At 53.3% G+C, this 14435-nt stretch overlaps 6 protein-coding genes across 6 annotated transcripts; 4 read left to right on the forward strand and 2 right to left on the reverse strand.

Moving 5' to 3' along the window:
- Positions 1–212: 212 nt before the first annotated feature.
- On the reverse strand, positions 213–2484 carry MYCGRDRAFT_98303 (uncharacterized protein; the record flags this gene model as incomplete). Its single annotated transcript, XM_003857531.1, has 7 exons — positions 213–393; positions 443–513; positions 566–888; positions 939–1213; positions 1275–1433; positions 1493–2300; positions 2382–2484. 7 exons carry the CDS (start codon positions 2416–2418, stop codon positions 213–215), a joined length of 1854 nt encoding a protein of 617 aa, XP_003857579.1.
- A 471-nt stretch (positions 2485–2955) lies between these two features.
- MYCGRDRAFT_65466 (uncharacterized protein) lies at positions 2956–5174 on the forward strand (the record flags this gene model as incomplete). Its single annotated transcript, XM_003856019.1, has 7 exons — positions 2956–3925; positions 3989–4146; positions 4199–4385; positions 4440–4522; positions 4573–4651; positions 4702–4747; positions 4864–5174. 7 exons carry the CDS (start codon positions 3047–3049, stop codon positions 5172–5174), a joined length of 1743 nt encoding a protein of 580 aa, XP_003856067.1.
- Positions 5175–5552: 378 nt separating this feature from the next.
- MYCGRDRAFT_89024 (uncharacterized protein) lies at positions 5553–7107 on the reverse strand (the record flags this gene model as incomplete). The annotated part of the gene is made up of 2 exons (XM_003857530.1): positions 5553–5571; positions 5756–7107. The coding sequence occupies 2 exons, from the start codon at positions 7105–7107 to the stop codon at positions 5553–5555; spliced, it is 1371 nt and encodes a 456-aa protein (XP_003857578.1).
- Positions 7108–7358: 251 nt separating this feature from the next.
- MYCGRDRAFT_102184 (uncharacterized protein) lies at positions 7359–8110 on the forward strand (the record flags this gene model as incomplete). Its single annotated transcript, XM_003856020.1, has 3 exons — positions 7359–7475; positions 7529–7571; positions 7621–8110. Coding segments are annotated over 3 exons (636 nt in total), but the record flags the coding sequence as incomplete, so codon positions are not given.
- Positions 8111–8997: 887 nt separating this feature from the next.
- MYCGRDRAFT_35091 (uncharacterized protein) lies at positions 8998–10758 on the forward strand (the record flags this gene model as incomplete). The annotated part of the gene is made up of 3 exons (XM_003856021.1): positions 8998–9373; positions 9430–9807; positions 9857–10758. The coding sequence occupies 3 exons, from the start codon at positions 8998–9000 to the stop codon at positions 10756–10758; spliced, it is 1656 nt and encodes a 551-aa protein (XP_003856069.1).
- Positions 10759–11382: 624 nt separating this feature from the next.
- Positions 11383–13206, forward strand: MYCGRDRAFT_106974 (uncharacterized protein; the record flags this gene model as incomplete). The annotated part of the gene is made up of 1 exon (XM_003856022.1): positions 11383–13206. The coding sequence occupies one exon, from the start codon at positions 11383–11385 to the stop codon at positions 13204–13206; it is 1824 nt and encodes a 607-aa protein (XP_003856070.1).
- Positions 13207–14435: the final 1229 nt, after the last annotated feature.

Consider the following 14435-nt stretch of genomic DNA (forward strand, 5'->3'; position numbering starts at 1 on the left):
GGAACGAAGCCCAAGACGTAAAGGCATGCGGCAGCGCAGAGTCTGCGTGAGGACCACAAGTATCAGGCAAGATTTCCACACGGATCCGGAGACCAGGATCATCTGCAGACGTAATACCGAAGACCTCGGGCTGCACTAGAGTACCAAAACACCTCACGCACGCCCTTTTGCAGCCCCTGGGAGACATTGCGAATTCCCATGCTCCATCGGCGCTACAACTTGCCCTGGAGGAACTTCTTCGGGATTGGTACATGGACATCTCGAATGAAGTCGGTGAATCCTTTCCCCAACCCGTCCAGCAGCTTCGAACTGGTGACGCCTCGACCCAATGGTCCATAGATGACGAAGTGCACGGCTTTGATGTTTGGCATCTCAACACGCTCGAGATGATACCTGGTCCGGAGTCAGCACTGCTCTCGCGTTCTCGCGAAGTCCAACTCACCAATCCTGCCAGTCGGTCCCCATGAGCTCGCGCATCTTCGCTTTGGTGAGAAGTGTCCGGAGCCAATCCCACTGGGCAACGATTAATTTTGATCGAACGAAGCTCTTCCGGATCGCAACGTACCTCTTCCTGAGTGTGAACAAAAGCTCCAAAATTTATATTGGCCCCCTTGTCGCCAGACCTTGCAAGCGCCACGTCCCCCAAAGGCGCCATAACGGTCTCACCGAAGGAAGCAATGTCTACCGGCGACTCAGTGTCATAGTCCTCACGTGGCTGAAGCTTCTCGGTCTTCTCTGGCGGTCCTATCTTTGTCGTGCGTAGATCCGAAACATCGCTTCCAATCACACTGAACGATTCGTCGAGATCCTTCTGCTCAACGATACCGGGATAGAAGGCGATGAAAGGTTTCGGCGCAGCTGTGCGCATATCTAGCGAGCTGTGCATCCCTGCCATATGTGAGCGTGTGCACGTATTGCGTTGCTGGGCTCGTACAGACCGCTAAAGTGCTGCATAACATTAGTAGCCCATGCAGCCATCATCTTGCCAATCACGTCCTTCTCGACGGCTTGCGCAAAGATACGGAGATATGTTGTCGATGCAAGCTGGCACGTCGGGTTAGGCTGCGGTCTTCCAACCCACTGGAAGTCGAGGACGTCGAACTTGTCCAGCATGTTCCATTCCTTCAGCCGGTTCTTCAGCTGCGCTTCGTGAAGCTCATACTTCTTGGCGGTTGCATATCCGGTGGCGTTCACAAGCAGTTCAGCTTGGTACCTGCGAAGGACGTCAAAATCAACGAGCGCAAAGGACTGCCAAATATGTGCCATCCGCTTACCCTCCTCGATAGAAGATCGCCAGCTTCGTCGTCGAAGGCGGCGGGTACCCCTTGATGCCTGACACCTTGACCCTGTTCTTGCCGACTTGCTGGACGGTAATCTGGCCCACGTCGGCCTTGACATCGCTGTTCAAGTATATGTTGCCCTGAAGCTCGTATCTGGACGTTGATCACAAGGTCAATCTCGGCAAGCCTGGGAGAAGCAGAACTTGACTCACAGAAATTGGCACTTCACAGTGTCTTCAGTGACGAAACCGTTCAGAGCTTCGTGCTTCGTTACGACTGAGTCGCCGTTGGCATCCACTTCCACTATACCAAGACCAAGATTCAGGAGCTCATTAATCGGGTAGCGATCGAATCCAGCAAAGTTGGCGCCTGTGATGTATGTCGAGCACTCGATTAGATGACCAGCGACCAGGGCACCTGCAAGAGCATCGAAATTATCAGGAGCCCATTGATGCCACCATGCGGCGGCTCCAATGACCGGACTTGCGTCTGCAACTCTACCACAGATGACAATATCGGCACCCTCCTCGAGTGCACGTCGAATGGCCCGGCCTCCGAGATATGCGTTTGCTGAAATGACGGGCATTCTCTCGCGATCCTGGAGGAATCTTTGAGTGTCTTTGGCCAACTGCACATTGCTGTTCTCATGGTCGAGGTGGGAAAGTGCCTCATTCAGAATGCCATCGACTTTGTGCATCAAGTTGTCTCCTTCGACAAAGGCCACCTTCAGATCCAGGTTCTTCGACTTGACAAATTCGTGCACCTTGATCGCCATTCCCTTGGGATTGAGTGAGCCTCCATTGATTACGACCTTGATGCGCTTCTTCGCGACGATCTCTGCCGACAGCTCGATCCCATCCCAGGCGGTCTGACACCAACCTGGATGCTCGCCTTTTACAAATGCCTCGGCATCGTTTGCGAGATTGACCTCTGCCAGATAGTCACCTGTAATCACATCGACCTCGCCGTAGTAGGCCTGGTTGTACATGTGTATGCCAGGATCCGGCACTGCTCCCGAGCCTTGGAATCAACAGCAGTCAGTCTCGGGTAGAACCGAAGCCGCCTGCTAGGCAAGAAATGTAAGTTGATGGACGGGCTTACAGTTCGCAATGCGCACCGGCCTCTGCGTCGAGCCCATCTTGGTCAGTTCTGGTGAATATTGCCTCGGTTGCAGTAGTTTCAGGCTTCGTGGGGTTCAAGAATGGTTGTTGGTCGCTAAGATGTTCAACATCTCACTCCTCACCCTGTTGTCAGATTTCGGCAATCGGCGAATGTAACGGTTGTAACGGTTGGGATGTTTGGGATGCTATGCAATTGGCACTGTCGGCAGCAGCATTGCGAGTCGTGACAGTCGTCTCCAACATTTTCCGAGGTGAGCTGATGGAAGCGGGGTGGGGCTGATATTCGGTCTCTTGACCCGCAGCGACACGAGCATTGCGACTCTGCCCTCTTTATTCTAAAGGCCAGCGGGTCGGCAGAAGGACAAATGCAAGTATTTCCCTCCCGTCTGAGCTTATTGAATACCCCTCGACAAGCATTTACCGAGCAGAAAATTTACAAAGGTTTCGTTGAAGCCTCGAAGGTTACTTTAGCTCTAGAAGTGACAAGACTGAAGACCAGCTGAACACAGCGTTGCACCATACTATATCGTGCAGATCTTGCCGGACCAACACGCGCAACAAAAGTATCAGGCCATCTACTTTGCCACATCATCGCCACAAGCACTGATCCGGGCAGTCGGCGCACTTACAGATTTGAAGCCTTGCATGATGGGATCTGTAACTGGGAACGCTCAGGGCTATTCTGTCCCGAACGAGGCCCAGAGGATCTTCGAGGACGGCATCTTGAACAATCCACTCGTCCCGGCTCTGCCACAAGAGATTAAGGATGCCGGAAAGCTCGTATCATTTTCAGGCAACGACCAGCCTACCATTCCTATCAATTGGCGTTTCGCCGAGAGTGCGGCTGCTCTGACCGCTTTTCAAGCCTCGATGCTGAACGTGCTCAGGATCAGGAAGTTCAAAGACCAATGTCAGCTGTCCAAGGTCGAAATCAATACAGATCATGCTTCATTGTTCTTCATGTCGCCATTCCTTACCAAGGTTGTAGAGGACGGTGAACCGAAGACATTCCCAATGAGCGACACGAAGACCATCGAGAGCAAGTATGGCATAAAGAACACCGATCTCCACAAGGCCAACGCATCGATCCAGAGAGTACTTGCCACCAACATCTATAAAACTAAGGATGGCCGCTTCTACCATACTCACGGCAGCATGAATCCGGAACCAACCCAGACCGCGCTCGGTGCTGCCCTTGAAGGCGCTGCGGACGATAAGTATGAAGACGTCGCAGCTCGTTTCCAGGAACTCGTTGGAAAGCTAGATTCGGCTGAGCTCGATACCCTGATGAACGACAAGTATCGCCAGGCGGGGACGATTGCCTACACCAGTGAAGAATTTTGGAAGACTGAGCATGGCAAGGCAAATGCGCACGTTGGACTTTATGAACTGGAGAAGTCAGAGACTCACGCCCAGCCCGCGTCTTGGTGGCCGGAGAATGATTCGATGCCATCATCGCCAAGCAGGCCTCTCGCCGGGCTGAAGATCGTGGATCTGACCAGAATTATTGCCGCGCCGACCATTGTGAGTAGACCTACATCAATCGTTGCGTTGGGGACGAGACTGACGTGTGACTGCTCGTCAAAGTCACGATGCCTTGCGGAGATGGGTGCCAGCGTGATGCGTGTTACCTCACCACACGTCACCGATATGTCCGGATTGCATCAAGATCTCAACTGGGGAAAATGGAACACTTCTCTGCATTTGAAGAATGAAGAAGACCGGTTGAAGCTCGTCGAGCTCATGTGCGTCTTTCGCCCATAGGACTCCAGAAAGACGGTGCTGATCTTTCGATAGCAAGGACGCCGATGTCGTGGTCGAGGGATACCGACCCTCCGTTATGGAGAAGTACGGCCTAGCGCGAGAAGACATCTTCAAACTGGTCAAGGATCGTGGTCGCGGCATCATCCATGTGAAGGAGAACTGCTACGGTTGGAATGGACCGTGGCAGGGTAGAAGTGGATGGCAGCAGATCAGCGATGCGGTGAGTCTTGTTCCAGTAGGGCGGCCCCAGAACTGCAGCTGACACGTGCGGTAGTGCTGCGGTGTATCACTGGCGTATGGAAAGGCGATGGGACTTGACGAAGCCGTGACTCCTGTCTTCCCAAACTCTGACTACTGGTCAGACATCCTCAGGACTTCTCGTATCCCAGCAGCTAACAATAGTCCAGCACTGGCCTCATCGGCGCAACGTCCGTGCTCCACGCACTTATCAAACGAGCCGAAGAAGGCGGATCCTACGGAGTCAATGTCAGTTTCCAGTATTCCATGAGTGTGTGCAAGACTGACCGATGTGACAGGCATCGCTGAACTACTACTCCCAATGGCTCATCCGCTCAGTCGGTGGTAAGAAATTGAAGTGCAGAAGGCCCCCAGTGTCCAAGACTGTCTCGGACGCCGGGGCCTTCGTCCAGTCCACATTGTCTACGACATCCGCTGACCTTATACGCTTTGCTTTGCAGAGTATCCGACCAGCATTTGGCGAGAAGTCTGGAGCCGCCACGGATCTCCTCAATTTCACAACTACCACGCCATGTCGTATTCGATCCCAGTCATGCTCGGCCTTCTCCACGAGTACGACGAGAAAGTGCTGTTCAATCCGGACTTCTTCGAGGAGAAACACTCCAAAGCTTTGGGCTTGACGTTCGTGCAGCCAAAGCCAGTGGCTCGCTTCGAGGCCGAGGTGGAGCTAAAGTACAACGTGGGAACCAGAGGCAATGCCGTTGACCAGCCGTATTGGCCAAAGGATTTGAGCGTGGAGGTGGTAGCATGAATGTGACGGGAGACAGACTGGCCCGCTTCTGTGTTGGCGGCAAGGAATGCTTGGATCTCGCAGTCACCTCACATCCAAATCATCTATGCCGTATTACGGTCGTATTGCTCATTTGCACTTCTCTGCGTGCATCAGATCTCCGTCCTTCTCTCCAAAGGTGCAATCTTTCCATGATATCGCCGCCGAAGAAGGCCACCAAGATAGAACTGCCAACGACACAGGCCGTGACAGTCACCGCTACAGCCCAGAAGATCCACTGGTTGTATGTCATGTCGCGGATGTCGGCGGTATTAATGCCGAAGAACGAAGAAACAAAGTTCAATGGGAGAAAGATGATCGTGACGACTGTGAAGACTAGAATCGCTTTTCCATGATCTTCTAGACGGATGTTGACCAACTGGATTGTTCTGTTCACCAGCCTGTCCGTATTATCTCGCAGGTCGCGCAGGTCAATCAATTCTCGCTCCAGATTATCGATGAGCTGTGCTACAGGATCAGGGAGCAGGGAGGAGGAAAGTTGCCGGAAGGTGGAGCGTCGAGATATGAGTCGCCGGGCTTCATGATCGTTGACCCCGCCGTACCGCACAGATGTCGCTGTTCGACTCGTGATTGATGCTGAATCTGAATCTGCTTTCGGGTTGATGGCGCCCAGTATTGATTGCAATTCGCTGATCATGTCAATCTGCTGTTCCGTGATTTGAATGACAATATTCAGTTCCTCCTGACAAGCTATGAGGTCCATGACCAACTTCGTGCTTGGCGCGCGATGCAGACGGTATTGGAGATTACCTAGATGACCGCTGTAGCGGTCGGACAAGCAGAGTATCATGTCGGGCCAAAAGTTGCGGTGGAGCATACCCACGGCACCACTAAGACTGGCTATTGCATGTGTCATGGCGGTGTACTCAGTAGCCTCATTCGACCTGAAGAAGTTGTTCCTGATGCCACGGAATGCAACATCGGAGATCCGGGAGGCGAGTTGGAGAGGCGGCCAGCGAGATTTCCAACTTTGATTGCTTGAGAAGGTCACAATGTGCTCTGGGTCAACAGCCAATATCCAGACTTCGTCAACGTTGAGGCCGGACGGGTAGTGGCCATACCACTGTCGGACCTTGAGATCAAGCTCGCGATTTGTGCTCCACGGCTTGTGTTTTGAAAACACTTGAGAGGTTTCTCTATCTGTGGTGTCTTCTAGACGATAAAAGTATTGCAGAATGGAGCGAACGACATGAGCGGAAGACCTCGCGGAGAGAAAGCGCTCTCTTCTGTCGACTTGAAACCTCAACGGAGGTGTACTACCATTAATCGTCCAGTCCAGAAAGGGCACAGATATCAGCATCGGGTAGACGCTATCCTCGTTCGCTGCGTCGTTCATCGACTGTGGCCTCAGCGTCTGAGAGAACGGAGCAAAATATTTCCCATGCTTGGAGAACCGGGTCTGTCGTTGTATCGCCAGATCAAGCAACCGCATAGATTCTGTGATGTTGTTCAGATCATCGGACAACGCCCACAGGAAGCCTTGAAGGTATTCTGGGAATTTGGAAGAGCAGTGAATCCAACGACACTTTGCGGACTCGCTTGAGCTCTGTAAGCCATGCTGGCGCGATTCCAGCCTGAGGTGCCTCATCCAACCAAAATCTTCTTCCAGATTCGTGAGGCGCTGTTTCTCGATGGGATTCGCGTTGGCATTGGCGATCCGGAGCAAGCTCGCAGACGGTGTGTATGCTGCTGTCTCCGGTACGATACTCGATGGTACCCTCTCACACATCTCTAACATGGCGCCGCGATCAGGCCGAAGCGTGTCCATGCGCACGTCGTTGACCAGCAGCTGTGCTGGCGTGAGCGGCTTCTGTCTCCATCGTAGGTCAGCATCGTAGTTGATGGCAGGGATGTCTTTGTCCTTGTCTGGATTTTGCCGCCGGTTTGGTGGCATGACATCTCGTGTCACGAATCGTGTTGTAGCATGGAAGATGCATGTAAAGGAGAGAGATACCCGATGCTCCGTTGCTGACTCCGGAATTCCGGATGTCATCCGGATATAGAGATATCCGGTCTGTAACCGGCTGTCTGGCGAAGATTCTTAGCCACACTTGGACGACCGCCAAAAGCAAGTTCGGATAAACGCGATTGTGTTTGCCGACTGCTTCATCCTTCGAGGTCGGTTCTCCGATGAACGCCTGATTACCTCTTCGACATCATGGCGCCGAAGGAATTGCTGGAAAAGTTCAATGGCGTGCAGATGGCTGCGGCGGCAGACATGCATGTCCACCTGCGAGAAGGAGACATGTTGGAGCTTGTCGTGTGAGCAATTTCTATCCCAACGATCATTGCGGAGCATGACTGACAGTTCGCAGCCCAACCATTCGCCAGGGAGGTGCCAATACCGTCTTCGTCATGGTACGAGGATTTTCTGCGCAAGAACATTGAGTCGGACTGACTTCTTCAGCCTAATCTGGTCCCTCCGATCACGACCGTGAAACACGCTCTGGACTACAAAGAGCGCCTGGAAGAGCTGGAACCGAATGTCAAGTTCCTCATGTCACTCTACCTTCACCCGAACATTCAGCCGGAGACCGTCGTAGAGGCGAAGAGAAAAGGCATCACCGGCATCAAATCCTACCCGCACGGTGTCACGACCAACTCGACTGATGGCGTGCTATCGTACGAGCAGTTCTATCCGGTGTTCGAGCAGATGGAGAAGGAAGACATGGTGCTCAATCTCCACGGCGAGCTCCCACCTTCAGCAGGCGCCGATATCACAGTCCTCAATGCCGAAGAAGCCTTCCTCCCCACACTTCTTGACTTGCATCGCCGCTTTCCTAAACTGCGGATCATCCTGGAACACTGCACCTCCGCAGCTGCCATCGAGGCGGTCAAGTCGTGCGGTGACAATGTGGCGGCCACGATCACTGCTCATCATATGTTCTTGACCGTGGACGACTGGGCTGGGGATCCACACTGCTTCTGCAAACCTGTAGCGAAAAATCCCTCAGATCGCCGTGCACTTCTGAAGACTGTCATCAGTGGCGATCCGAAGTTCTTCTTGGGAACGGATTCTGCACCTCATCCTGCGATCTCGAAGCGCGGCGACAAAGTTGCGGCCGGAGTTTTCACTCAACCTCATGCTGTGGGACTTGTTGTCAATGCACTCGAGCTGGGTGTCGACCTGGGCGTGCTGGATGCGGACGATGTGACTATTGAGAAGCTGGAAAACTTCACCAGCAACTACGGACGGGCGTTCTATAAGGTGGAGGACGAGAAGAAGGAGAGAATCACGCTGAGTCGATGCTCGGCGGCCATCGCGGAGATTCTGCGCAGTGAGAGTGGGTCGGTGGAAGTTGTGCCGTTTCGTCGAGGGAAGATGACATGGGGCGCGATTTGGACATGAGCAAGAGGTGCCTTTGCTCCGAGAGTAGTGAAGTTTCGAACCTTTGTCGAGTCCCGTTGAGATCTCCATTGGAGCTGGGTCTTGCTGTACTTGGGCTTGAGAGCTTTACCACAAAGGCCAACGGAATCGGCGCGAACGCCATTTTTTGTCCATCATGACAAAGTGTCTCCGCGCCATTACTGTAGATGTTTGCAAATCATTGCAGTCGTATATTCATTTCCGTGGTCACGAGTCGCTTCCATGTCATCCGAGGTCGGGCAGCGAACTCCACTTCCTGACCGGCCGGTGTTTCTGATAACCACCACCTGGCATCTACGATTTCGCAACCTCCACACATGTCCTTCTCGAAAATTGCGATACATTGACGAAGAGACTGCAAAGCCGAAGTAGTATCGCAGCAGTACCGCACGAACTGTCATCTTCCCACGGTAAAAGATGCCACGACCTGAGCTTGAGCAGAAGCCCTACTTCCTGTACTCCAACTCTCTCGGCCATCTTGAAGGCCTGACCTTCACCGACGCATCAACGTCTCAAACTGCGCTCACCTTTTTCGGCGGCATTCCATACGCCTTGCCACCCGTGGCACAATATCGCTTCCGAGCACCGCGAAGACTTCCTGGAGACTTTCGCTATGGCACCAAAGCGAGTCCCGGGAGGTACAATCGCGTTGCAGGTGTTTGTCCGCAGCCCGGCTGGCTAGGTCCACCTGATGAGAAGTTGTGGGATGAGAATTGTTTGTTTCTGAATGTGTATATTCCCAGCGGAGAGGCGCCTAGTGGGGGTTGGCCGGTTTTCTTCTACATTCACGGCGGTATGTCAAGAGCTCATAGCGAGTATGCTTGAGGACATCACTAACATGTCTGACAGGATTTCTACAATGGGGAGCACCGAACTTCGACCCGGTCAAGATGGCTCCGTTACTGAACTCCGCGTTCAAAGCCATCATCGTGGCACCGGCCTATAGGCTGAATGCTTTCGGCTTCATATCGAGCAAAGAGCTCGAATTGGAAGCTCAGGAGAACGGAGAGCCTGTTGGTAATCAGGGATTCTGGGATCAAAGACTTGCTCTAGAGTGGGTGGCAGAGCACATTTCCGAGTTTGGCGGGAACCCAGATGAGATCACTGTGGGTGGGTATAGCGCTGGGTCTCACAGCACGTTTCAACAACTCGCCCATGAGTTATACTTCGTTCCCGACCACAAAGCTATTATCAAGCGGGCGATCATGTGGTCGAATTCACCTGGAGGTAAGCTGGTCGTGGACCATAATGCTCGATACAGGCTAACACTCTTCAGTCCAGCCTCGAACTACAGCGCAGCACCAAGCGCAGTTCGACGAATTGTTGACCACTCTCGACATTCCACTGGCTCTCCTTCCTCACGAAAAGCTTCAACGCCTCCGAGCTCTCCCACCTAGGGACATAATTGCCGCCCAAGACTCTCTTCAGATCAGTGAATTCAGAGCCTGTTCAGACGGTACCTTCATATCTAAGTCCCTGGTCCACTCCATCAATACCGGAGACTTCGCCCGCCGCATGAAGCGACGGGGAATCAAGTTGTTAAACGGCGAATGTCGAGACGAGCATGCCCTGTACGCTGCTTGGAGACCTCCGGTCACCTCGACGTATGACGCTGTCAAGCTTAGACTGTGTGCGGACTACCCGCCGGAGGTGGTGAGCAAATTGATGTCGTTTTACTGCGGAGACAAAAGGTCCCTTCCTCACGAAGCGGGAGATTGGCAGGATGCCTTTGGAAAACTATATGCCAACATGCAGGTACATTCTCTGGAACGAGGCTTTCATGAGGCATTGGACAGAGGAGGACTGAGATATGGAGAGGATGTGTTTCGATATCGATTTGATTGGAGGACGAGTGGATGTAATCTACCTACGGACTGGGGAGTGACACACTCATCAGATATGGAAATCTGGCTCTGGGGCATCGACTCAAAAGATGGACTGACAAAGGAGGAAAAGATGCTCCTGAGGCCATGGAACGAGGCTTTTGCGAAGTTTGTGAAGGGAGAGAAGATGCCTGATCTGTGGAGGACGAAAGATGTGAAGCAGATGGTGAGGCTGAATGAGGATGGAGAGACTGACGTCTGGGTTGACGATCGGTGGATAGAAGGAGTGCAGTGTTGGCAGGCGGTCAATGCATCCAAGGGAGGTTTCTTGTATTGGGTTCGGTCGAGGCTCTAGGTTTGACAACGGCCATGCGACGGCAGCTTGAACATCTTAGCTGCCTGGGATCCGATTCTGGACGTCTGCAAAGTTCTGGATGTGGTCAATCACCCAAATGCTGGGATGTGTCACCACTGATGCTCAGATCTCACAGCATGTCTCCAGTCATGCACGAACCCGTCGGCAGAGCCCTTGGTCGACGCAAGCGTCCGTGTTACTCTGCAAGAAAGGCCAACCTCTTTGCTTGGCCAGCACATTCACGCAAGTGGACCATCACTCCGGTTTGAGCAGCACAAAGGAATGCACAGATGTTTGCTGCATTTCTTTAGCACATGCGACAAACTGCCTCCACCCACCACAGTACAAGCAAGTATACGTTCGTTTGAGACAAGACAACAAGCTTGCTCCATCGACAGACAATCGGCGCCAATCACAATCATCAAGCAAATTGGCTACCTGTGCAGATACAATGTGGTATATCAATGGCGTTGACCGCCTGGTACTTGGTGCCAACTATTGTACACCGAGCAATACCTCCTTTCGTACTCAGACGAATACCACTGAGATACAAAAAGACTTTAGTCTCTTACTGTCCACGAAAATCTAATACACAGCACACCTGCAGGACGACACAAGATCAACATGGCCAACTCCACAAGCTTACACCAACCCCTTCCCTCCTACCTACCATCCACCCTTCCTCATCAGCAGCCTCGACTCGTCTACTTCATCACTCGTCCGGGCAATGTTCCTGTGGCACTCATTCCTGTTGACGAACTGCCACTCTCCGTCAAGCTCGTCCACGCATCCAGAGTCTTGACTCCGGATCAGACGTATGGCATGCACTATGTTGGAGCGGCACCAGTCAGCGGTGGTCTGTTCGCTCTTGAAAACGATGAAAAGGTCGTGCAGAAGGACGAAGGTCTCCAAATGACCATGGCCACACCGGGTGATGCAGTGCAGCCTCAGCAGCTTGTGTCCGAGGCCGCGGGCCACCGTCGCCAGCAGTCGTCCGTCAACCCTCGATCTACGCCTCCACCCAGCTCAACTGCCACCTCCTGGCGCCGCAACACTCCCGCTCCACCAGTCTCCGACGCCGACACCGCCCTCAACGCCATCCTCAACTCTCAGACCGGCGCCAATGCCGCCTCCCGCCTCAACTACCGCCCCAACCCCACCAATACCTTCACCCATGTCCCGCCCTCCGGCACGATGCCCGACCCGGACAAGAAAGAGTTCTGCACGTACTGGATTCTACACGGCGACTGCGCTTTTCAGCAGCAGGGCTGTCGCTTCAAGCATGAGATGCCTGCCAGGGAGAAGTTGAAGGAGATTGGGATCTGGAATGTGCCGCGGTGGTGGGCGGAGAGGGAGTGTGCTGTGAAGCTGGGTGGAGACAGGAGGGTTGGGAAAGTACAGGATGTGGGAGAGTGGCTGACTGCTCCTCCGGTGATTGTGCAGAAGTCGAGGCAGGAGTCGTGTTCTTCTTCTTCTTCATCCTCTTCTTCATCGTCGACTTGGAGTCAAGGGTCAGATGCCGATGGGGAAGCCAGTGAGATTGAAGCCAAGAATGCGAAAGGAGGCAAAGAGTCGGCTATCAAAGTCGGCGACCGCACCATTCTCAAGCCAACAACACCTCCCGCTCGTCCCAACACGCCAGCATCTGGTCATAAGCACTCTGCCATCGCAACTACCACGTCGCTTCCGCCCACAGCAGATCTCCTCATCGACTTCGCTCCTCTGATTCCCTCTCCTCCTTCCAGCATCGCATCGACTTTCATCAAACCATCGACGGCCGAGACACCTGCCTTCACACCCAGCACCTCACCTGAGTCCAAGGCCAGCTCGATTGCCAAGCCAGATCACACAGTCAGTAAGGCACCTGGACACGATCGAAGCACAAGCTTCAACTCCGCCAAAATCTTTGTGCCTCGAGGCGAGTCTCCCGCTCATCACATCGCTGCTCATCACCATCACCGCATCGCCAGTCTCTCGCGTGACAAGAACATGTCCCTTGCCTCTGGTCGCACATCCTCTCCTTCTTCAACTCCCACTCGCACCGCGTCGACCTCCAAACCGCGCGGTCGTCAAGACAGCAAAGACACCACGAAGCCTATCAATTCCATCGCAGATGGCTCCGATAAGCCCAAGACTGCCGTTCCACTTCAAGACTTGATTGAGGAGATGAGACAGGCGAATGCGAGTGGTGCGAGTGGGCTACTGGCGTCGAGACATGCTCCATTGCCTACCGTGGGCTTCAAGGTAAAGGAGAAGACGGTGGAGGTGGAGGCAAAGAAAGATGGAGAGGAGAGGAAGAGAGGTGTCAGAGGTGGGAAGAATCAGAGGGAGAGGATTGATGCGAGGGTCAAACGTGAAGGTAGGGAGAGACGCGGTGGAGTGGTGAGAGGTGAGGTGAAGGGAGAGCAGAGGAGCAGGAGGATGGTGACAGGTGAAAAGAAGGAGTGAACGGGATATGGTACGAGGCTTGGAGCTTGTGAGGATGAGAGGATGGACATGGCGATGAACGACATTGAAGACTGTGCGAGTGACTTTAAGCGATCTGGCTTGCGATGCTCGAGCAAGACCAGAGTTGGGTGCGATATACGCAGACTGCGAGACATAGATGAGAAACAACAAGTAGCGATATAGATGAGAACATGAACATGATACCTTGCCTCATTCTCGCTTGCTTCACCTTCAACTGACGCCTCCACCACACAGCAATACTCCGTCAAAACGAGAACTGCGTCGACCATTCTCCGACTTTCCTTTGGAGATGCAGAGTACGAAGGCCGTGAGCTCGAATAGCAGGGCCTGAGACCTAGCGGTTCATGAGTATTCTCTGCGGGTCAGTCAAGGCTGCATGGGTTTCTTGCGGAGGTATCGCGGCATGGCATTACCACAACTTCATCGAAGCTTAGGCATTATTCTTCTCCTGATGCCTCTGCATCTGGCTACCTTTCTTCGGGTGCCTCTGGAGCGACTTGAAGCTGGCTCTCGAGGGAGCCGTAGTCGTTCACTGCGCTAGTTGATTTACCTTAGGATTGAGGAGCTGAGTCCGCGGCTGCAAGATTAGACGATCGCTCCGTCCGCATCCGGTCGGCTACACGGACTGCCTTGGTTTTTTTCTTCTTACAAACGTCTGCAGCTGCCAGCGAGATACCGATCTCTTCTCTCGTTCGTCGAGAGTCGCATCGCTTCATACCGTACCAATGGTGACATGTAAAAGAAACACTCGTTGGGCTTGCATTCGACCAAGGCGAAGCTGGCTTTGCTCTGTGAGGAATACAGCTCACGAAGAAGTCCAACGAGGAAACGCGCGGTAGAAGTGGAAGATCGGACCGGGTGCGATCGAGATCGACATCACGGGTCACGTGAAGAGGCAATCTCTGAGGTTGTTTCCATCGCCGGGATCACACGGAGACAGGTGTGCAGTCTCTGGGGCATGAGAGACAGTACCGTCTCGCATGGTGAGACCATATCGAATAGAGGAGACTTTCATGCTGTATCCTCAGCACGTCGATCCTTCGGCCATCGCTGCATTCTCGCGAGATCGCAGTTGTACCGTTTACCAGGAAAAGTGTCTTTTGCTTAGAACTAATAAGGTATTGGCAGTAGCTGCCGAGGAGAGGAGTCGCGTGCAGACCAAAAAAGTCCAAGCGCCCCGAGTGCTGACGAAGCGCGGCAAGCTTTGC

Source organism: Zymoseptoria tritici, chromosome 1 (genome assembly GCF_000219625.1).
Source record: "Zymoseptoria tritici IPO323 chromosome 1, whole genome shotgun sequence".
NCBI classification, from domain to species: domain Eukaryota; kingdom Fungi; phylum Ascomycota; class Dothideomycetes; order Mycosphaerellales; family Mycosphaerellaceae; genus Zymoseptoria; species Zymoseptoria tritici.